This window comes from Mercenaria mercenaria, chromosome 6 (assembly GCF_021730395.1).
Source record: "Mercenaria mercenaria strain notata chromosome 6, MADL_Memer_1, whole genome shotgun sequence".
In the NCBI taxonomy this organism is placed as follows: Eukaryota; Metazoa; Mollusca; class Bivalvia; order Venerida; family Veneridae; genus Mercenaria; species Mercenaria mercenaria.
Window position 1 is genome coordinate 26,940,114 of NC_069366.1, and position 25,416 is coordinate 26,965,529.

At 35.2% G+C, this 25,416-nt stretch overlaps 1 protein-coding gene across 1 annotated transcript; it reads right to left on the reverse strand.

Moving 5' to 3' along the window:
- Positions 1-1,828: 1,828 nt before the first annotated feature.
- Positions 1,829-23,498, reverse strand: LOC123542150 (uncharacterized). Its single transcript, XM_053546726.1, has 5 exons — positions 23,480-23,498; positions 22,153-22,404; positions 20,886-21,086; positions 3,932-4,171; positions 1,829-1,959 (listed from the first exon to the last, which is right to left on the reverse strand). The coding sequence occupies exons 1-5, from the start codon at positions 23,496-23,498 to the stop codon at positions 1,829-1,831; spliced, it is 843 nt and encodes a 280-aa protein (XP_053402701.1).
- Between the last annotated feature and the right edge of the window lie 1,918 nt (positions 23,499-25,416).

Consider the following 25,416-nt stretch of genomic DNA (forward strand, 5'->3'; position numbering starts at 1 on the left):
TCTGAAAGAAACTGGTAAAACTGATTTTAGATACAGAATTTAACTGCTGGCAGTATTAAATGTAGGGCACTGACAAAATAAATACCTTATTCCATTCTCATCATAACTGGTAATACAGCTCTATTATTGTTGTAACTGCTGGCAGTGGTAGCAGTTAACTGGTGTAAGTACACACGATCAATTGTTGTAACTGCTGGTAGATAGCTGCGACACGCAATGAACTGCTGTAACTGCTAGCAGTAGGAGCAGTTAACTGCTGTAACTGCTGGCAGTAGCAGCAGTAAACTGCTCCTACTGCTGCTGCTACTTCTGTACTGCCAACTTCACGCCGATACAAGAAACACAACTCCGTTCAAAGAATGAGGCAAGTCAGTTACTAAGCCCCGACCAATCAAAGTAGTTTGGCACACTTCTTCATCTTTGCATGTATGATATTCTGAGTTTGATTTATTAATACAACTAAAACGATATCATGCTGGTCTGAGACTATTTACTTAACGTCAGCTGTTAATAGTTTTACGGAATTACGTATAAGTATGATTCTAACATGGCTCAATTTGATTTCCAGTTAAACAAAGAAGAAAATCAAGCTCTATATATCATGCGATAAACAACGGTTGACGCGCGGACCGGTAAGAGAGCATTATGACGTCAATTATGACGTCATATTGCCGCATGACGTTCGATACATTACTCCTCGCGTAAACGAAGTCCAGTATTATATCTATTAAAATATATCAATGAGCATGTCAGGATGAAAACAATCAAGGCCTTCTTGTTATTTATCATCTAATTTACCACGGTTCATCGTTCAGATGCTTCAGTATTTAACCACTCGGGCCAACGCCCTCGTGGTTCAATTCCTACGCATCTGAACTCTGAACCGTGGTAAATCAGACGATAAACAACTCGAAGGCCTTGATTATTTGCTAAATAAAGATATGAAATAAGTTATTGGTCGTTATACGTGTCGGTATAAATTATTGTGCAGTCGTGTTCTACTAGAAAAATCATTTTATATTATTCAGTTTGGATTACAGTCAAACTGACTTGTTAAGGAGTCCACGTGTAAAAACAGACCATTTGTATTAATTTACTACGTTTTCAGTACGTCTTTGCGCTGTTGAAGAACAAACTATGTTGTATTAAGAGAACATTTGTGTGAAGCGAACACTTTTTGCCATTTATTTGGATGTCTCTCAATAGAAGTTGTATTGTAATTGGTTTTAGAAACTTGGCATTACCATTTATCTTGACCTTCACCGAATTTTGCACGCACAAATATTTCGTAAAGCTGAGTTTTTTTCGGATCGGAATGGATGTTGTCCTATGCAAGGGACTTAATAGCTTTCGTTCATTTATGTAAGCAGGCGGCACAGCTTGATTTTACGTAATCTTGAATATGAATAAAACAAAATATTGTATAAAACACCAAAGCTTTAAGGAAAGTCGTAATTAATGGTAAAGAGTATTTTCGAGGTATTATAGTCCACCGCCGCATAAGTACTCTCAGTGCTTTGATTTTCTAGAGAGGGCACGATGGACTTGTAGTTGTAGTTACACAGTTCTATCAATAAATATATGCACGCATTATCATATTCCAACGATCTCAACAAAAAAAACCCCCTGCATATTACTGATCGAGCTTCAAATGCTTCATTCTTGAAATATCGTACTGAAATGTGTCTGACAGTGTCGTATATAGGAACAGTGAAACAAATTATTCCTGATTAGGCGAACTAGAAATGAAATTCTTACTTGGCAATCCAAACACTTGTACTTCGCAAAGATGTAGAGTTTTTTCCAGTCCTTCAAGTGCCACTTGAACTTATCTTGCTTGTTTACCCTCAGGGAAACTGAACGTATGAATATCTTCAATCTGACCTGGCACAGTGTCAACAACATTCATAGACTCCAGTGACGTCCCCATACTCAACCTCAAGTTACTAGCCCGACGATCTGTAAAACATTTAAACTCGAAACGTGTACAAAAATTTAGTCCTACAGTATCCGCTTCAACATTTCTTGCCGGAAAGTAATAGATTTGTGGTCATGAACCTGACGTGGCGTGTATAAACTTTTGTAAAGAGCCAACGATGTCTATAAACTTTTGTGTTTTCCCAACGATAAGACCCTGATTATTTAATATCTTCCTTTACAAACATGACACCAGGTATATATACATTGCTAACAACCGAATATTATTGTAACTCGTAGCTTGGTCTAGTTAGCACTTTCATTTCATCTTAGTCTGATATAACATACAATTCTATTGATTTACAGCCGGTGTAATAAAGTATTTCGACCCCCATAGAATAATGACCCCCCGGTCATTATTCTATAGAAAAAGTGACCCCCCGGTCATAGTATTATGACCTCCAGATCATAGTACTATGACTCCCCCACGTGAAGTAAACTGAACCTCACGAAGAATATTGACTCCCATAAAAAAACGACCCCCGGTCATTTGGTCAAATTTATTGATAACTCATGTATCTAAGGCCTAATTGCTGCATTTTATATATACATTTGGTGTATACCCGGGGGAGGGGGGCATATAGATTTGCCCTTGTCCGTCCGTCCTTCCGTTTGACCATTAGACCCAGATACCATCACTTGACACAGAAATCAGAGCATTCCGCAACGGGAAAAGGGATTCTATTTCTAGACGCCGTATCTTGGTGTATACATTTTCTTCAGGAAAATAACAATTCACAATACGTTCACAAAACAGACCAGTGTCAATAATCCCTGCAAACTTCGGTATGAAGTAATTCTTCAGAAGAAAACTGCACAAGAAACTGCTAGCATAGAACTTAGTATTAATAGAAGTTGCAATACTTAGCAGTGGCAGTAAAGTACGGTAGCGGCAACAATAGAAAGTAGTAGTAGTAGTAGTGGCAGTGGTATTGGCAGTTGCAGCAGCAGCAGCAGCAGCAGAGGAATAAGTGACAGCAACAACAGCAGCAGGAGAAGAAGAGGTAGATGTACAAGATGTATTAGTGGAAGCAGGTATAGTAGTATCAGTAGTAGCAGTTGTAGTAGTAGTAGTAGAAGTAGTAGTAGTAGTAGTAGTAGTAGAAGAAGAAGAAGTACATGTAGTAATAGCAATAGAAGTAGCGGCACCAGCAGTAGTAGTACAATCAAAATGTTAACTATTGGCAATGGAGGGTATTAGAGTTGTAGATCTAGTAAAATTATCCGTTAGGTTTGGTGTGGATCACTTTTTAATAGATATTATCGTCGAAAGTCTTTTTAGGAGCCGGTGTTTTACACGGAAAGAGTAACTTTTTTAAATAGAATAATGTCCGGGAATCGATATTGTATGAGAGTTCGAATGTAGTAATTTCGACAGTGAGTATTTTACATGGAAGGAGTCACTTTTTCTTTAGAATAATAACCGGAGTCGTTATTCTATGAGATTCGAAGGGAGTCATCTTTAGGGAGTCAGTATTTTACTTGGAGGGGTCAGTTTTTCTATAGAATAATGACCGGGGGTCGTTATTCTATAGAGTTTTCAAAGGGAGTCAGTTTTTTATAAGGGGAGTCAATATTTTACAGGAAAGGAGTCACATTTTCTATAGAATAATGACCGGGGGGTCGTTATTCTATGGGGGTCGAAATACTTCATTACACCGGCATAAATTGTAAGAAACGTCAATTGCAAACTTAAGCCCTTTAAACGAGAAAATCATAGGTTTTCCTTCATAGTTAAATTATTTTTGTATAATATGTCAAAAGTATACTTACAAAAACAAATAAAACACTTTTATACATTTCTATAAATACCCACCTTTGATTGCGACTTTTTAACATAATCTAAGGAAAGGTTGCTAGAGCCTCAGATTTGGAATTACCAAATATAAGTTCTTTGTGAATACATGTACCAAATATATAATCAACTGTTTCAGAACAAGGGGTGTTAACTTACTGCATCCATCAATATAGCAATCACTATCAATTCGATTGAATAATGTTACATTGACAATATGATACATAGCTCCAAGATCGACTCGCCACCATGGATTCAGTGTGTCAGGTCTAGTATGAAAGCAAGATCCTTTGTTATGATCTTGGTTAGTATTGCCATCTACGCCTTTTGTTCCATAGAAGCCGTTATATACACTTGACACGGTCGTTTGTTTCCCTAGGGCAACATTTCTCTCATCAACTAAAATTAAAAGTAAAATGTCTGTCAGCAAGTAGAGACTTCTGTTCTACAATATACGCTCAATTGCTTTCTAGCATCTAGATGTTACTGAAGCTAATATCTATGTCTTCAAAAAATACTATTATGAAAACCTGACATCTTTTTAAATTTTCACATTTCATTGCCTTTAAACATTTCATCGCATTTCATTGCCTTTTCACATTCATCGCCTTTTTACATTTTATCAAAGGCCTACTCATATTTCTATAAATCATCTCTCTGTTCCATGCATATCTTCTAAATGAAATGGTCTAAAATTACTTTTAACGATAGCTTTGTCGAAGTAGATAAAGCTATCTGTGGATGACATAAAACATTGATGTAAAAGTATTTGCGACTGCCGCTGTTTGTTTATTGCTGATTGTATCAATTTTTCAAGACTTGTGACAACTTTGTTAAAGTTGAACACGCAGTTTGGTGCATATGTACCCGCTGTTCTATGTTATGGCTGTATGTTATATATTCTAAATAGATATCCTAAATTTAACAACTTCTGCGGACTGTAGCGTACATCACGATATTTTCTGACTCGCCTTTGCGAGACGGTAACTAATAATTGTGCTACAAAAGTACTAGAACTCTGAACATTTCTATAAGCAGGAAGTGCGTGGCTTTCACAGATTTTTTGAAAATACGGCCGAAAATATCACATATCAGAAATGTGACAGATACGTTTGACTATTTTTACCATTTCGTACTAACGTATTTTTCAGAGCTCACTTACAGCCTAAAGTATACATGTAATAAATGCATGACCAAGCGATTTTTGTCGGCAAAGTTTTATTATTTACCAGATCGTACCAGTTTATCTAAAAGCCTTGAATTAGCTGAAAATTTCATAAATTACACTTTGTAAACACTCTAGGGGTACATAATTCAATCATTGATCAGTCTGTTGAATCATACACGTATTTTCATAGAGTGTGAATGCTTACGAAAGGAAGGCCAAGTTCGATCTTCAATCAGACTGTCCTAGTAATCCCAGTCAAAGAAATTTTATTTAGCAAGAAATCTAAGGCAAAACGTGACATTTTGAATATCACCATCACGACTCCGTATTTTGAATTTGTAAACGCTCTAAATACATTAAAGTTTATACCAATCTTGTCAATATTCGGACATACTATGTATGACTATATGATGGCCGTCTACATCAATTAGACTGTGACTCAATGTATGAATTACAGACTCCGGTATATACCCGATTCAAGCAATTTGAATGAAAAGTATCTTAAATGTATATAGTTTGTAATGATAGTAATACTACACCTAACCTTTAGTCAGTGTATTATATATATAATAAACTAAATGTGTGCAGACATGCAATAAATTGCGAATTTTTGCCGTGCGCTCCAGTTGATAATCACTTCCGGACATGCGCAGACGACCGTTCCAGCTCCGCATTGAGCAACATCACATCAGTTATGGGTGAAATCTGACTAGAACCACCAGAGATGTTATTACCTTCGATTTAGCAGAATACCATATTGGTTTTTGATGAAGCTGTCATCGAAGTAATATAAGGTAAACATGTGCCAGTTAAGTTTATACTAATTTATTTTAGCTCGATTGTGATGAAAGCTTAAACCTTTTTTGAATCACTCTCGAGTCCGCTTCCTGGAAAACCAGTACTGGTGGCATACGAGAAGTCATGGTCGCAACCCCAGTGGGGCTCGAACCATGACCCCCGGGTTGAGCGACCGACACCCTAACCACTAGACCACTGCTCCATTTTCATGGACCATCGCTTTATGTGCCCGTAACGGTTGACACTGTCTATAGTAATACTTGATTGCCAAAGGTTCATTTGAAAGGTACGATAACGATAATCATATATAAAGTGTATCTAGTAAATATGGCCCTCTCCAAAACTGAGTTCGCGTGTTTCCAGTTTTTGTAGCAGAACTGTTCATGCTGTCAAATTGATAACGAATAAAATGCTTAAACTTAACCGATCTTCTCACATTTAAATTAAATTCTAACATGATGTTGCAAACAGGCTTAGTTCATGTTATGTTGCCTCATGAATAAGTTTCACTGTCTTCTTACAAGTGCATCAAAGTTTTAAGTTTCATTTGTCTGAGTTAATTGATAATAGTGTTAATGATTGCAGAACAGATTTGAACTTATATAAAGCACATAATTTTGGTTGAAAATTAAACACAATTCATGTTTTGTATATTTATACAAGAAACTAAATAACATATCACAAGGGTGTTTAAAAATAAATAAAGCCACGTATTATCGTTTAATAGTCAAAGCTACATGTATAATGTTTGATTTACTTAATCTTTTCTAGCATTTAGGTGTCTTATTATGTGTAAAATCCAAACATGTTAAAACATTCAAAACCGTATTTTTATAGTCCCTTGCAGCCATTAAAACTAATATATTTGATATATGAGCCGTGCCATGAGAAAGCCAAGCATGAATCCTGACCAGACTGCGCGGATGCGCAGGCTGGTCTGGATCCATGCTGGTCGCAAAGCCACTATGTTGGTTTTCTCATGGCACGGCTCATATATTATGTATTCCGTTTATATTATACAGACTTATTTCTGTATTTTCCTGCTTAACAAAATATCTTATTTGAAATATGCTTAATTGCAACTAATCTACATGCATTGCCAAAATGGCTTATTTTCAATGGAAAATTCCAACATTCCAACGAAGTCGTGTTTGGTAATAATATGACGAACAAGAGCTGTCGGAGGAAAGAAACGCTCGACTATTCAACTGCCTTGTCAATTGAATGAATATAAGATCGAAATATGGGCATAATTTGGTAAAAATACAAAACAGGGTTATGGATCCTGCACAGCAATAGTGGACAAGTGTGTTGAATTTCAATCCATTCCCATTTGTTTGTACTAAAATGCCAGCTTACATGTAAAAACTTAACCAAACACTGCACAGCCGAAAAAGGGGCATATTTTTTGTTGAAAAGCAAAATACAGTTATTAAACCTATGCAATGTAAGTCAGTTTATCACAGTGAATAAGTGTGGGAAGTTTCACTCCATTCAAGCAAGCAGTTACTGAAATACAAGCTTACATTCAAAAACATAACCAAGTCGGGATGTCAGCGCACGGATGAGTCTTATAGCTGTACCTATTTGAGTCTTATAGCTGTACCTATCTGAGTCTTATAGCTGTACCTATTTGTGTCTTATAGCTGTACCTATTTGAGTCTTATAGCTGTACCTATTTGAGTTTGATCATATTCAAATGCTACCACATTTACCCTCTTAGTATAAAACAATAATATAACATATTTGATATTTATTTTGTTGTGTTTGACGTCGCGCCGACACAATTATTGGTCATATGACAACTTTCCAGCTTTGATGGTGGAGGAAGACCCCAGGTGCCCATCCAAGCATTATTTCGTCACGGGCGGGCACCTTTGTAGAACCACCGACCTCCCGTAAGCCAGCTTGATGGCTTCCTCACATGAAGAATTCAACGCCCCGAGTGAGGCTAGAACCCACATCTGTGAGGGGCAAGTGATTTGAAGTCAGCGACCTTAACCACTCGGGAACGGGGGTCCCCAACATATTTAATAGTCAAATGCTTCTACATGTATCCACTAATTACTAAACAATTAAATAAGTAAAAAGACAAAAATCTATGACATGTTTAATATTCAAATTGTGATAAGTTCTGCTTAAGCACTGACTGATATTACTTTATTGAAATTATCAGTATTATATTATCATGTGTTCTTAAATGTTTGCTATTTTTGTAAATGTAAATTTATTGTATACCTTCTCCGCCTAACTATATCATTGTATTGATAAGTTATACACTGTATTGTTATGTATCATGTTTTGTTAGTCCTCATGGGCCATTTGGCCTTATAGAATTTTGAAAAATAAACTTATCAAAACTGATCATTAAAGTTTACGTACAGAGTATTCTATTTGATATAGTTAAATCGAGACACTTACAATTTTTGAATCTTGCGTTAAACTGCGTACCCTCCGATACCGGTGCGTCGTCTTTCTCAAAGGAACTGCAACCAACACAATCCTTTGCTTGTGGATGGTGAAAAACTCCAACACACGAGGACGCTTCCGTACACAGCGAGGCGCATCGTATTTTATTGTCCACGCGATCTGCATTAAAAATCGTGTTAGAAACCGGGCATGTCAAACCATCAAACTCCTTGTTTCTGGCAAGACGTACTGATTCCACGGCGGAAAGAACGCAACAAAATCTACCGAAAATAATCACAAGAACGAACGCGTACGCTAGTGTTGTTGCTTCCATGTTAGAGCGAATGAAACTGTCTGATTTGTCCAGTCTGCATCTACAGATTACTTTTGCGCATGTCTCAGTTTCACACTGGATTTATCGATATTTAAAAAAAGATACAAGGCCTCATTAGCCAATGCATATTTTAAGCTACGAAACGTGCATGCACTGCACTTTTACATACGATCGGATATTTATGAAGCTAAATAAAAGGACGTTTTTAAAGTATTTTATTTTTATGTAGAACACATTTTACAGAACACATATTTTACATCGTAATTGCATCATAATTATATTAATCACGATCTAGGAAACCTTGACAAAAATAAGTCTAAAGAGGAGGGGCCGAAATGTTGGGGACGAAATGACCAGTTTGAAATCGTCAAGGGATACCAAATGACCAAAATATGGGTAGAGTTGAGTGGGGGATGAGTTATCTAGGGGACGAGTTGACTTCTAAATCGTTTACGAGAGATCACTCTGTATCCGAAGGTTTGTAGTCGAACTCTTCCACAGTTTCACTACCGATGGGATTCTGATTTATGACCTAAGCTATTTTCAAAGGAGTCTTGCAACGGTTTATACTGTCTAAAAGTTCAGCTGAAAGCACCTTCACATCCCTTAAGAATTTTTTCTATTGCATTCGAAACTCTGTGGAATTTTTCATCCACCAAGCGGAATGTAAAGTTTTTAATCATTTGTTAAATAAATTTCAACCCAGATATTACAGGAAGAAAAGGTGGATACAATACCGGCCTGCGGCCGGAAAAATGACTAAGAATATAAACATTTTACTATATTTCATTTATTTAATTTTGGTATATATAATTTATCATGGCTGGATTCAGATATACTAATAAGATAATTATAATTGTAAATTTAAATTCAGACTGAATTTTCGTTTATCGGTGACGACAGCAAGTGTTTTATGCTAGCTTCTCTGCCCCTTCAAATGTGACTGATGTTGTAACTGTCAAAGTCGGTTTATGCACTGCTCTTTTGTTTTTCTTGCATTGCCTAGTCAAGACGAAGGATAATACACTAGAAATATAAAATATAAGCACGGGAAAAAGGGCAGGGTGGGTGGGTATTTCTAAATTAAATTCATATCAATGTATAAGTCATTGTTTACCTCTTTTGCAGAAATCAATATTAAAAAGAGCGAGCAATCCAAAGGCGACCCTTTATATAGATTAAACACTTGATCATGTGATCATGTGGTAAAGTGAAAATGTTATTTTTTTCTGGATAAAGTGTTTAACCTTCAGTCAGTTCAGCTGGGTATTGAATTAATTATGTTTTGATAATAATAATAATAATAATAATAATAATAATAACATCTTTATTTATAGAAGGTAGCACATGAAGCTAAAGATTAGTACAAAGTACAAAAATACACCTTCATTCTAAATGTGGCCTTCTGCAAAACAACAACAACCAAATACAATTTACACTATCACATAGCCTAAATTAATATCACATTCATCCTTTTTAATATCACATTCATGCTTATTAATATCACATTCATTCTTAGACAGATACCCCTAAAAGTAGATATTGCCTTTAAGTATCCATTTATACAATTTATATTTAGGCAATCAATAAGTCATAATAATTAATTATATTATAATAGCATAGTTATAATTTAGCCGATATAAAAAAAGAGATTCTTTAAGCAGTCAACTGGAAGATATGATATACTTTTTATATTTCTTTTTAAAAGATGGTAGAGAAGTCACCATATAACTTGGGTGTAGTGTATATATAAAATAAAACAAAAGTTAATTGGTATTATTTAGCTTGTAAATTTAGGTTGAAAATGTTTGGAATATTGGATATGTGTATAATACTAGGAAGTACGATCTTGCCCGTCATACAGTGTATTTAAGTCACTATACAACTTGTGTGTGATGTATATATAAGGGAAAAACAACTTAATTGGTATTAGTTAGGTTGTAAAATTTTGTTGAAATTTTTTGGAATATTGGATATGTGTATAATACTAGGAAAACACAAGCTGTTAACGTGCAATTGTTACTCTTGCAGCAATTAAAACTGCCGTCATCTGGCTGGTTGCCTTAGTGATACATATCGTACTTTTGCTTCTCTTCTGGCAGCCTGTACCAGTTGTGTGTTGTAAATGTTGAAAAATCAAGAGCAGACGACAAATGTGTCTGACGCCAAACGTTCTCCGACATCGGTTTATGTGAGGAAGTTGCACGTTCCTAGTAGAGCGTTAGAATCATTGCTGGTATAAAACAGGAGTACTGATCCGATTAATTGACCGTCTTAACATGACTGAAAAACCATTGAAAATACAGCGTTGACTCTTGATAAATGATCACAGAAAATAAACAAGTTAATGTATAGAACTACCAAAGGTGGCAACGTCATCACCAGTCACAAGAACACCGTTGCCCTTGGAAACAAAGATACTGACGACAGGTGTTATGTTTATGGCAAGGGAAATACTTTTCTATGACCCGTTCGTTTAAAGGAGTCCCACTAGTACAAATTAAGTCATATCGCGACATACCAGGAAGTCCAAATAAAATCTGGAAAGTAGATCCCTCGGGAGCACCGATAACAAGACAAACAGTGAAAATTGCAGACTCGGTTTGATTGAGTCTGTTCATGAGCAGTAATGAAAAATGCAACACTGCCCACGCCCCCTTGTACCGGCTTAAGCAGAAGTCAATCTTCAAATCTAAATGAGTTGAAATCGATGATTCCGAAGGACCAGAAAATATAAAAACACTGAGATGAAGTCGGGGCGACTTTTTACGGCCGCCACACAACACATAACACCCGCTGTTGTGAAGTAAATAAAATCATAACAAGCAGAACATTATTATTTTGCACAAAACAGCATTATGAGACTTACTAGCCGATAATGTACTTTTTCTTACAAAAAACCTGACCAAATTCGCCTCTGTTCCAAGAATTTCTGGCTTAAACAAAGCCTCATCAGAATGTAAGCTATTATGTAACTGAATCTAAAAATTGCTTCATAATTTAAGTTTGCAGCCTCATCTCGGATATATTACCTGTCAACCATTCCGTTTTGTGACGAAATGTTTTAGTCTCATTTTCAGTTTTGACCCATTTAGATCATAGGACCTATGTGTCTGAGTGGTTAAGGTCACCTGTCCACGACTCCGAGGGCTTGTGCCCGTCTCTGGTTTTCATGTGGAAAAGCCATTCAGCTGACTTGCAGAAGGTCGCTGGTTCTACCCTGCCGTCCTGAAATAATGCCCAAATGTTAAGAAACACCTATATGAATTATCAGAATAGAAGTACTTTAATGATTTGCCCGCAAAGCAACCAAATCTGTCCCATTTTAACTCTCCGGCCTGGCATTTTCAAATAACAGTTTACCATATTCTAAAACAACAGAAAAACATGTTTTATTACATATAAAATCCAATTGTAAATTACACAGATATTTGAACAAGCCTTTAAGCAGTGTCCCTGGTATACGTAAATAATGCATGACATAAGCCTGTTGATTTGAAAGTGAAATAACAGCTGACAAAATGATCAACTAGGATGGGACGCTAGTTTTGCAATAAATATTCAACAACTCACCCAAAAAAATGGACAGAAAACTATAGACCAAACCGCTTTGTTTAGTTTCAAAACATTTTATTAATTCACAGTCAGTTAATTACTTTGACTGTTGCCTTGCAAAGATATGAATTATAGAGTAGATTACAACTGTGTTTAAATTACAAATGTCTCCTCCTGACGCACGACAGATATCAAATGAGCCTAGCATTAATATCAGTTGAATATAAAATAGTTATGACAATATAATGTCACATGTTTCATTTCATGTTTTTCAGTGTATTATTGAGATATTAGTAAAATATATCTAGTTATTCAAAATGAAAATATTTTTTTCAGTGTTACTTCCATTGTGTAAAAATTAGTAAAATATATTAAATGATGAAAACGAAATGTGTTTGTGTTATATGTAAGCTTGAAATATTGTGAGAAATCTAGTCTGTCATCATAGCGAACAATAATATTTTCAATGATTGTGTGAATACACAATAACTATATGTTTACTTGGGTCAAGGTCATTGTTACTAAAAGTAGGAAATGTTAAGAAAATCTTCATTCCACGGAATTTCTACAATTACATTGTCTAACAGGCAACAACATAGCCGACACCGAACTGTCCAAGTTCAATGAAAGTTGCCCACACAGCTGCATCACTGCCGACACACGCGGTTGTCTAGGTTGCAAGTGCATAGGTTTGTAGCCAAATACCTAAAATATAGGTCATTTATTTAACACGTAAGTAAACAGCTTGTGAATGATCTGTGTTTCCATACTATAACTTCATGATTCATTGCTTGCCATACGGAAAGTTATAAGATTGATAGTCGCCATATAGGTGAAAATGTTAACGTACAAATTTTGTTGAATGCAATAAAGTATGTTAAAACGTCCGTCCTCCAAGCTCTGTTGTGACTCTTCCAAGCAGACGTTTGCATTTTTATCCATTTGCATGCGTCCATTTACCAGAAGACATGAGTGACATTGACATGACATAGGGGAACTTGAGCTATAAATAATATTATTCATATTAAATACGGCGTTTAATTGCCAGTGGCATTTTAAACATTTAATAATGTTAGAAACTCTGCAGATAAATGTTATATTGCCAGAGACAACTCATTCCCAACATACACAAACAGTAGCTTTAACGACTGCTCTATTAGCAACTCAGCTTCCAATAACCCAGCAAACTATTACTCCAGCATCTACGATTTCGCCACCTACGACCCAGAAAACACCTACGAGTCAGCCATCATTCGTTGTTCCAACGAACATTTAAACCTCCAAGGTATAATTAATACTTTATATTGGAATCTTAGAATCCACATATGTTTAAAAGTTTGAAACGGGCAGTCGAAACGACGAGGGTGTCTTAGTCCCACTTTGTCGGCAAGGCAAATGTGTCTCGGAACGAGGGTCCTGAGCGCCCAGGTATAGGATTCTTGGTTAACGCGGCACATGGTTTTTGTCGACCTTAACGACAAATAAACAGATCTTTGTCAGCATAAGTGTTTCAGTCAACAGAGCACACGGGTCTTGACCAATAGAACACAAGAGTCTCGGAAGACGCGGCAAACTCGAAAGACGCGGCTAAAGGATCTTCAACGCCGTAGATCATGGTATGGACTTTGGTCAAATTGAATGTGGTTCTAGAGACTTAATATACAAAGAAAATTTATCTTGAAAAAAAGTTCCATGATTTCATAGCTGACTATTGGGTGGCCAAATAAGTATTTTAACGCCCGAGAATAGGAGGTCTTGACGTCTTTTTCATTGTTATGTTTGCTTTAGAAGCAGAACAACAATCATGCAACTAGACTGGCATCAGTCGTTTAAGTTCTTGAAAATATTAATCGCTACCATAAAATCCTCTTTGATAGCACTTTCTTGAAAAATTATAATATCTCTTATCTCTTATTCTAGAGAAAAATTAAATAGCTGGTACAGGTAATTTTGAAATAGTTCCATTAATCATATTGCAGGTGGTGAGATGACCCCAGAGAGAAAATGGTATTCTGAGAAAGTATCAGTGACAGCATGAAGAAAGAAGTTAATTTTATTACAGATTACTTGATCTCATCATACTTTGATAGTCTATCAAGCTACATATATAGGAGTTTTTTCCCCTCTAATAAAACAGTTTGTTTTTCTGCTGGTTTTGATTGCAATAAATTTGTCTGCATCACATCATGAAACAGCTCGTGTCTATGTTGAATTATTTCACAGAAATTATTCCCTGTTCCTCATCGGAAATCATAAATATTTCAAGAGCCATTTTTAATCATCATATCGCGCGATAGGGTGCGTCTCACTGTGTATAACCTGTTAAAAGTTTAATTCATTAAATGGAAATTTAAGTTGAAACAGTACATGCTGAAACTTTTACATTTTTTATTGGAAAATCAGCGGGAAATTAGTAGTATGAAATGGCGGATCCGTTTCTGTTTAGGGAGAAGTGGGGTTCGGGGCATAATGTGCCAAATGGAATATATTTTCATAGTAATTACTATATATAGAACAAATGCTGAGACTTTTATGTTTATCCTATAGTGTAATCAGTTATGTGTACCACAAGCCTGTGAGAAGAAAACAAATTAAAACATTGAATGTATTAAGTCCGTCTTTTACAAAGCATAGAGTTAATCTTTCATGTTCTAATAACAGTCATCTTTTTATTTCATTTTTGCAAGATGGTCTTTTTTATTTAGAAAGCAATAAGATGATAAAATCTGAAAAGTAGATCCTCGGAAGCACCGAGAACAAGGCAAACAGTTCAACCTAATTACTTTAGAGACTCACAATGCCTTTCAATGAACCCTATCAGATACATTCAAGTTAATTGCTTTGAAGAATCATAATACCTTTCAATGAGCTCTATAAGGTGCACATGTTTGTACTGATACAGAATCCATGAACACTGGTTAGGTTAGGTCCGCCTTTACATGACTGAAATACTATTGAAAAACGGCGTAAAACGCAAAACAAACAAGAAATCTACAAGGAAATTCATTGATGCAAGCATCAAAGACGCCGCCAAGTGTTGTATCTGAAGTACATTAATTGCAATATGAGAAATCACTTAATCATTACTTTATTAGTCTGACTGGCTACAAGTTATCAACATTAGCACATAAAACAATATATGTTATAAACTGTTTAAAACATGAAGAGTAAACATGATAGAAAAGTATTACCATGCAATGTAAATCCTCTACTTGCAATGACATTGACATTACGAGTAGGTGAAGTCCTAGTTGAACCGTAAGGTTACTAGGAATATGTCAGTGTCTAGATTCAAATGTAATATTACAAGAAATTTAGCAAGCATAATAACCCACTGCCAAAGTGTAGAAAATATGTCAATGAAAATGTTTTTTAAGTCAGGAATGGACAGATACAAAAACTACCTATTAAAGAAAAAAAAAAGAATAGGAAAAAAGAAGCAAGTAACAATATATAATTCAACCAGAGCAACTGACTAGTCAAATAAAATCAATGAAAATATAAATTCAACAAGGAATTCTATTTTAAAGTCACTGATGCTTTGATAATTTATGGTCCTATGGCTTTTGATATTTCTATCTAACCACATTTAAAGAAGTATTAACTTGTTACTGACAAATTCAGCCAAATGCACTTTAGCCTATTGCACACCTTAGTTGACAGTGTATATCTGTAAACAATGAGTATATGACACATAAGCAAAAAACAAAAGAAAAAAAAAAACAAACAAAAAACAAATAGAAATAGGAATTTGCAAAAATGTGCGCATTCTGAAATAACATCACTGTACCTATCAACAAAGAAAATAAGACAAAAGGTTAAAAATAAGTTAACAGCGGCACTTCCTTCGTTCATTTCAACATATATATGCTTATTGATTCCTTTACTTAGTTTGTTAATACGTTTTCTCGCTCCCTTGTCCAGGCGATTCACGCGTAGCAGTATAGTATATCTGCGGTGTGTTCTATTTATAGAAAATGAGATAGGTAAGTAGGTCATGCTAAGATCAGAAATAGAAAACTTGACTTACAGAGTAACCTCCCTTATCAATAAATCGGATCAACATTTTGACGAAATTGTAAATAAAAAAAATATTTTCTGCTCTACAAATAAGGAGAGGAAAGACAGATAGCATTGTTTTAAATCACATAATAAGTTGCATTACATACATTTTTATGTTTTCTTTTTGCCAATTTTTGTTTATTCACTAAAATCTATTGTACAATATCGTTGATCCTTTTACAAACTATTCGCTGTGTTCAGTTTATCACTCCGAAACTATTCATTACCATCTTTATAGGGTCCGAAATAAAAGTGTATCCCATATACTCGACGCCGCCTTCTGGGCGGCGTCGAATAAGGTGCTACTGCGTTAAATACTCATATTTCTTTTCAGTGAGCTATGTAAGATACTTCAAATTTAACAACTTTAACAAATCATAATATATTTCAATAATCTTTATAAGATATTTTTCATTTCATTGCTTTAAAGGCTCATAATGCCTTTCAATGTGATATATCAAATAATTTTAATTTAATTGCTTTATAGCATGTGGTGTGATATGTAAAACAATTAAGAATGAATATCCCTTTCTGTTAGTGTGTCCATTTTACAGAGATATACGAAATACCTGCCAACAAAACTTTTATTGTCAGTGGCCTATTTTTTAAAGTTTTAACCTTTGTTAAGCGATTGTCACGGTAGTATTATTATCAAGCATTTGCTATAAGAGGCTGGCTGCAATTTTGTATTTGTATTGGCATACATACACATTCATGCAATGCTCATGTTTTTTTTGCATTTTCACAATACGGTCATAAAGGACTAGCGATGAACATTGTAAATGTTGTGCCAAATAAACTATTGAAATTGAATTGATAGAATCAATAAGCCTTACATTGCTCTCTGTAAGATAATTTGCTTTTAAGGCTCAAAATGCATTTCAGTGAACTCGATAAGATATTAAGAGACATCCATTGGCGAGTAGTTGCTGACTTTAAGTCATTTGACCATCACCGATATGGGTTCGAATCTCACATGTGTAGAATATTTCATGTGAGGAAGCCACCGTGATTGCTTACGGAAGATCGTTGGTTCTACTCAGGTGCCCGCCCGTGATGACAAAAATGTGGAGGGACACCTTGGGTCTTCCGTGACCACAAAGACTGAAAAGTCGCCATATGATTTATAATTATGTTGATGTTACGTTAAAACCAACAACAATAAAAAAAAAAAACAAAAAAAAAAACAAAAAAAAAAAAAACTGTGGGATAATTAAAATTTAATTGTTTTAAAAGAATAATAATGCATATCAGTGAGCTCTATAAGATAATTTAATTGTTTTAAATGTACATAATGCCATAGTTGAAAATGTGGCTGCTAACGTTTATCATGCAGTTTTAAAAGTAGTTCTTGTGTAACCATATAATTATGCGTAAGATCTATTCAGACAATTGTTATATCTATTCTTCATATAAAAGTTAACGTCTATAGGAACATTAAGCTCTTGTACACTTTTTAATGATAATAATATTGATAGTAATAATGTAAAATCTTAATCCAATAAAGGTTATGCAGAGAGTACATAGCGTTTAAATGAAACACAAACTATCTCCAGAAAGGCCTTCAGCTCAGAAGAGCAAGGACAAAAACAACAATATGCACGAATACGAACATTTACAGTTACACGAATCACTTGCAAAAAGTACACAAAACAAACAACAACAAAAAACAACAACAGTACATCATTATACTATACTGCTTCCCATTTATTCGTTTGACAGACACTCGTATATGTAAGAGAGAGAAAAACAACAAAAATCATTATATGTATACAAACATTAACATTTAGAAATTGTAGGAAACACGAAAGATAATAGGCTCTCGGAAGCATAGAACACCCCAAACACAGTCTCAGAGCCACGCATATACAAAAAAAGGCCCACAATAAAAAGAAGCTGCAACGAAAAATATTACAGACAAGTTGCTTCAAAAATGCAACAAATACATTTTAATTTTGTGCAATTTACAGATGGAGGAAGGGGAAGGGGTACGTGGTAGCAAGGGGTGGGGGAGGGGTAGAATGTGAAAGTAGAACAAAGACGAATATACAAAGGGTATGCTACGTTCATTAATCACAGCTACACTACAACGTAAACCACAGTAGCGTAGACACTCATGTACAAAAGACAAACACATACACACAACTAACTTACATAGATAATCAGACAAGTAAGGAATAACAACACCGTAGGGCACCGCCAAAGACACACAGACGAACAAGCACACAATCGCACACATACAAGCAGGAATAAAACAACAATCGGGCACCGCCTTAGGATTCGGGCAGCCCAATTAAGGTGAGCACGATAACTTACTCATAGTAAAGGTGGAGGGGATGCCATATCAAGGGAGCGAAATTGCAAGGGGCAAGTATGTAGGCGATAGGAGGAGTGATCGAACAATTGTTGCTTGAAATTTTTGAATGTTTTTTATGTCCAGGATTCCTTAATTTCAGCAGGTGTTTTATTCCAAATATTAACACTGAAGTACATGAACAAATCTTTAAGTAAATTTATACGAGGTATTGTACGAAAATAAGAATTTCGTAGGGTACAGAGCGCAGATTATACAATGTTTTATTTGAGGAACTCCATATTGCAGTCATATAACGTAATTTACAACTTTATTTTCCAAGGTAAGTTCTATATATTCGAATTACACTACAGGATGTGGCTGTCCTAATTCGTGCAATACCCAAAGTCAGATGTCTGGTTCAGTGCTTAAAACCACACGTCCATTTAAAAATCCGGTTGCTTTATAAAGAAGTCGAATAGCCTGTAGTTAGTCAGTTTAAGTTCCGCTTGCCCCAATTCCTCCACTTTTGAATCGTACGTTGAATAATTTAGTGAACTGAAAGAAAGAAAAAAGTAATGCTATTAAAATTATCCAAACAGTTAAATTTTTATATAAAAAAGGAAATGTTAACTTTGATGCTTCACAATTCAACACTATAAAAACCTGAAAATCAAATCGTTAAGTAAATTACTTTATATTTAATGAGGCAAAATTTTAATGTTATTTTGAATTTGTCATTTTTTTCGACGAGGGACAGTTTCCGTCAGAGGTACATGTATATGACTTAACAACTGCCTTTATAGTTGAACACTTCTGATACTTATTCTAGAGAGGCCACAGCTCCGTCAGTACTCTCTTTGATTTGATTATTCCAGAGAGGGCCCGATGGACTTGTAGTTACACACCTTTCATCTAAAGAGATTTAGTACGCCTTCATCCTCGGTGTGGAATATGCATATGCGCATATTTGGATTTTAAAGATTTTTTCTTGTTATTCATGACGTTAAATCATTCTTTATTGTTCTTTTTTTTCTTAAAGTGGAAATATGCGCATTTTTAAGTAAAACTCCAGCTGAAATAGATGTGTGTGTAACAAGAGTGGAGGAAATTATAGCTTTTAACCCAATACCCGAAAGTCTTCCTGTTACCATTACGAAATAATAACTTTCCAAATATGACTTTTCTTATTTTGACTGAGGCAGTCATTTTAATAAAAGTCAAACTGCACGTAAGAGCTGCTTCGCTTCAACTTCAGAAATCCTTTCCTATAGGTAAGGGAGATCACTGCGTAGAAGATTGAAGAAAAGAACTTTTATTTTATTAATCCGATTTCTTTATTTCTGAAACATCAACTTCAAATACGTAGGCATTATTGTTAATTTAACGCATTTAAATACATAGCAACCGAAAATTGCTTTTATAAAACATTCACCAAAAACACAGAATGTGAAGTAAGATGCGTTTAATGCCACTTTAAAGTATTTATGTCATTCTTAGTACATTGTTCCTAATTCATCGCAGATCGGAAAACATTATATTATCGCTAAATGTTTTATTTCGTTTTCAAGCATAAAATATTTTAGATTTAAACCATTTAAATAATACGTTTTCTTACATTAAGACAAATGCTACTTAGAATACCAATGATAAGTTTGCCAGAACTCAAAATGAATTGCGTTTCCAGAAAAGTTTCGGTATCTATTATGCAAGTATTAGACCTACTAGGCTAGTCTAATTTTACCACAAGCTACTGGCTGAACTGGGCTAACAGATTTACGTAGTCACTCTTTTTGTTCTTTTATTTTGCGTAAAATGATATAAATATTAAATACCTTTATAGCTGGTAAGCTCTGTCACATTGTTCGATATAATAAAGAATAACTTTTCTTGCGACTGTCCGTCCTGAAAACCCTTATTTCATTTAAAGTATTGACAAGGGTAATGTCAACACTTTTCTACTTTGAAGCACATATGGAGTGGTTGTAAAATATAAACTGAAATGCGTTAATTTGGAGATAATTGAGCCGTGCCATGAGAAAACCAACATTGTGGGTTTGCGACCAGCATGGATCCAGACCAGCCTGCGCATCCGCGCAGTCTGGTCAGGATCAATGTTGTCTGCTAACAGTTTCTCTAATTGCAATAGGCTTTGAAAGCGAACAGCATGGATCCTGATCTGGATCCTTGCAGGTCGCAAACCCACTATGTTGGTTTTCTCATGGCACGGCTCATATATTCTTAGATTCAACACGAAACGGTTTTTTAAATATTCTGGTGAAATATTTTAAGCGTCCTTTTAATAAGGATAAAACACAAGCTTAAAAAGCTTAGATTGTAAATAAAGTTCAATAAGTATGAATGTTGGTTCCTGTTATTCTAAAACAATTTACGATTGAGAGATACACGAAAAGTTTTTCGACGACAACTGGTTGCTTATTTGTTGCATTTTAAAAGTTTTCAGTATATCTGCGGAACTCTAAGGAATTCTTACTTTGAAATCCAAACACTTGTACTTCGCAAAGATGTAGAATCTTTTTTTGTCCTTCAAGTGTCACTTGAACGTATCTTGCTTGTTTACCCTCAGGGAAACTGAACGTATGAATATCCTTAATCTGATCTGGCACAGTGTCAACAATGTTCATAGACTCCAGTGTCGTCCCCATACTCAACCTCAAGTTACTAGCCCGATAACCTGTAAAATATTTAAGGTTGTTGACCCGTAATGACAGTCGGTATTTTCCGTTCGGTTACGTATTTCTCCGTATGCTATTTCGGCATGATCCGGTTGTTAGGAAAAAGCAGTTTTCTGTTATAGCCGAAGGATGCCGAAAGGCATACCAGAATACCGAATCACACGGAAATTGCCGATATCCATCACGGGTTCACTACCTCAGTCTCCAAACTTGCACAAAAGTTTAGTCCTATAATTGTCACTTGAACATATATTGCTTGACGCGCAGGGAAATGATAGGTATGTAGTCGTTAACCTGACCGGGCCTTATTCTCGACAGAATTAATCATATTTCAGAATATAAGCAAACCATAATGCAAACAATTGAAACTTACTAAAATTTACAGCAAAACAACCATAAAGCCTAAATTTTGAGTAATAAATGGGTAGAGGCGGCTTTAATTAAATGTCATTATTTCTGTAAAATCTAGAATTTTCACAATGAAACTTAGTAATATGTTTGCTATTACAACTTTCTTGAAAATAAAGCTGAAAAAGTTATGAAATTTGATAAGAAATATTTCTTATAGGAATAAGGTTTACTTAGTAATCCGGTCGAAAATGTGCTTACGTGGTGAAGTTGAAATGAGTCCAGAGTAAATAGATCTAGATCCTAATTTTCCATTTTTTTGCGCACATTCATGTTGAACGACTGCTTTGATTATTTTTTTTTTCATTGCTAGGATACATTCTGCATGAAATGAGACGGTTTTCATGTATATACTCCAACGATGGTGAGTTTTGCAGATCGAAGTCGAAATTAGGGGTGTATTGTGCTGACAAGAGCAAATATGCCCCATTTTAGAGTAGCAGGCCACCACTGACTGGCATTTCAATAGGAACTATTCAACTCCTTATTTGCTGTTCATGTTTTCGTTGATTTATTAGAACTCTTATGAAAAAATAGGTGAAGGAAAAATTTACGTTCTATAAGATACGCAAATGCGACATGAAATTGTCGTTTTCATATTAGGTAATCAAACTAGACCATAATATACTGAATGAAACCAAAATGGGACTAACTTACCGCATCCAAGAGTCCCGCATCCATCAATGCGATTGAATAATGTTACATTAACAATATGAAACATAGCTTCAAGATCGACTCGCCACCATGGGTTCAGTGTGCCAGTGTGTTCTATGCCAGTGTCAGTATGGAAGCAAGATCCTTCGTCTATATCTTCGTTAGTATTGCCATCTACGCCTTTAGCTCCATCGCGACCGTTACTTACGCTTGACATGGCAGTCTGTTTCCCTAGGGCAACATTTGTCTCTTCAACTGAAATCATAAGTAAAATGTCTGTCAGAAAGAAGAGATTACTGTATATGTTCAATTGCTTTCTAGTATCGAGACGTTACAGATTTATCTGAAGCTGATCGTTATGTCTTCAAAAATTACGATTACGCGAACCTGATATTTCTTTGAATTTTCACATGTTATCGCCTTTTTACAGTTCATTGCATTTTATCGTATTTCATCGCATTTTCACATTTCGTCGCGTTTTCACATATCGCCTTTTCGGTTTCCATCGCCATTTTACATTGCATCAATGGACGAATCATAATTTATATAAATTATATTTTGGCTGCATGCATCTATTCTAAATGATGCGTTCTATAATTGCTGTTAACGCTAGTTTTGCCGTAGTAAATCAATTTGTGGGTGACCTAAACGTTGATGTAAAGGTGTTTTTGATTGACACTGTTTGTTTATCGCTAATTTTATCAAATTTTAAATTCCCGAAGATTACTTCGTTAAAATTTCACATACAGTTTGGTGCAAATGTACCGGTACCTGCTGTTCTATATTCTGGCTGTATTTAACATATTCTAACACGACAAGCAAATAGCATACATACATGTAGAGCAAAACCTATCTCGGGTTATTCTGCAATAAACCACTCACATGCAATGACGCACCCTGATCCAGGTGCGTAGCTCGGTCGTAAAAAGTAGTTACCTTTATTTCTAACACTGTTGATACTAGTATGTCGTGTTAGAAACGAAATAAAAAAAAGCGTACGTAACGGTCACGATGGAGCTAAAGGCGTAGATGCCAATACTAACCAAAATATAGACGAAGGATCTTGCTTCCGTGATATATCATTACGCATAAGAACTCAAAACACGGGTTATTCTATGATAAACCGCGCTAAGAAACTTATCATATCTGAATTAAATAGACAGTCTGCCCTTTTTATTTTGCTGGTTTGCCTCAGCGAGATGATAACAAATTGGGTTTCACAACAAAAATACTAAAACTTTGAATATTTCCGTAAACAGAAGTGCGTGACTTTCACATATTTGTTACAAATACGGCCGAAAATATCACATATCAGAAATGTGACATATACGTTTGACTATTTTCACCATTTCGTACAAACGTACTTTTTTCAGAGCTGGGTTATATGATACGGTTTATAACTTTATATTTCTATACTTCTGGTAAGCCACTTCTAGCAGCCACGTTTTCAAGCTATTTCTGCTAGTCTTTAATATACATGTACTACATGCAAGTCAAAGCGATTTATTTTCGCCAAGTTTGATCATTACCCAGATTGGAACCGGTTTATCCAGAGTAAAAGTCCCTGAGTTAGCAGACGTTTGACCCCCTGCTATTGTATGAAATGGATTAGGGCATGTAAAATTTTGAGAAAAAACAAAACAAAACCTGCATGTGTTGGAATATAAATATAATTGAAATTCCTTAAATAACTGTTAAAGATTTGTAAATAACAATTATTTTGTCCTTGAAATCAGGACAATGTTTAACTGTTTCATTACAATTTTTATTGGGATGTTGAACAGTAGAACTTTAGTTGCATCGTTTGGGTTAACAGTAGCGCACTTTAAATGCAATGATATACTATATATTCTTATGGCGATCTATATTTAGACTAAGTAACAAGTTGTGAAACACCAAATGATTATTTCACGAACGGGAAATTTCACTTTCTGTTATACTGGTACTGATGATAAACCCGAACAGAAAATGAGGTTTTTACCTGTAACTTTTTTCTATTTTTGCAATTTGTAATCAATGGTCTGTCTCAAAATAAAGCTTAACATTTGCTGAAAACTTTACATGATTCAAATTTATATTTAGTTAGCAAACTCACACGAAGTGAGGCCCTGGAAGGGGTTTGTAAAATGGGGACTGTAAGCAGGTTGGCTGATGATAAATTCGAACACTTTGTCATTTACAAAATTTTCTTCGTAGTATTATATTGAAACTTTCCCCAAAAAGCTGCAACAGTCATTCCTGATCAAGTAATGACAAGTTACCCAATGTCAGGCCTTCATGTGGCGACAGTGAGCATGCGCAAAAAACACCCTCTTCCCCAGTAATTTTGGATAAATATTTTATACAGATAAATGTAAGTCATTTATTTATACAGAATTTTTACCAATTTTGCTTTTATTTACACCAGTTGGTGTTGTAAATGAAAACTATTAGATGGTGTGTTCAATTTTATAAATAACCGATTGCAATCAGATATTTCCAAAGCGGTCGACTTTATCGTCTGTCTGGGTTTATCATCAGTACCAGTATATTTAAAAACAAGATCCCCGCTCGGGAAGAAGGGAAAAACCAAATAATTATTTCACGAACGGGAAGTTTCACTTCCTCGTGTATATTTAGTAACAAGATCCCCGTTTGGGAAGTATGGAAAACCAAATAATTATTTCACGAACGGGAAGTTTCCCTTTCTGGTCTATATTAAGTAACAAGATCCCCGTTCGGGAAGTAGTAAAAAACCAAAAAATTATTTCGAGAACGGGTAGTTTCCCTTTCTGTTACTGCCACCAACACATTCACTTATGTTAAATGATAATTTATCTTGATTTATTTTCAGCGAATATATGGTCGGCAGAAAATTGCCACCATCATGGTTACGTACTTTTTGTGCATGCGTCGACGATCACACTCCAATTTCCGTTAGGTTGACAAACGGCATATTCAGATTCTTTTGGTACCTCATATCCGAAATCACATTTATATTGTATGCGGTCACCAACACGGTTCATGTTTCCTACAATCTTACCATTTAATGGTGGTTCATTGAACTTGCATTCTGAAGATAAAGAGAAAAAATCACATTTATATTTATGCTGTCACCAACACCGTTCAAGTTTCCTATTATCTTACCATTTAATTTTGGTTAATTACACATGCATTCTGAATAAATGGAGAAAATAAATTACATTTATATTTATGCTGTCACCAACACCGTTCCTGTTTCCTATAATCTTACCATTTAATTTTGGTTAATTACACATGCATTCTGAA

What these genes read in the sequence shown, in the direction of transcription:
- LOC123542150 (XM_053546726.1), bottom strand. An exon ending in ATGCGGGACTCTTGGATGCG is followed by an intron (nt 21,087 to 22,152) that starts GTAAGTTAGTCC and finishes AATATTTTACAG; the next exon opens with GTTATCGGGCTAGTAACTTG. An exon ending in TTGCTATATTGATGGATGCA is followed by an intron (nt 1,960 to 3,931) that starts GTAAGTTAACAC and finishes AATGTTTTACAG; the next exon opens with ATCGTCGGGCTAGTAACTTG.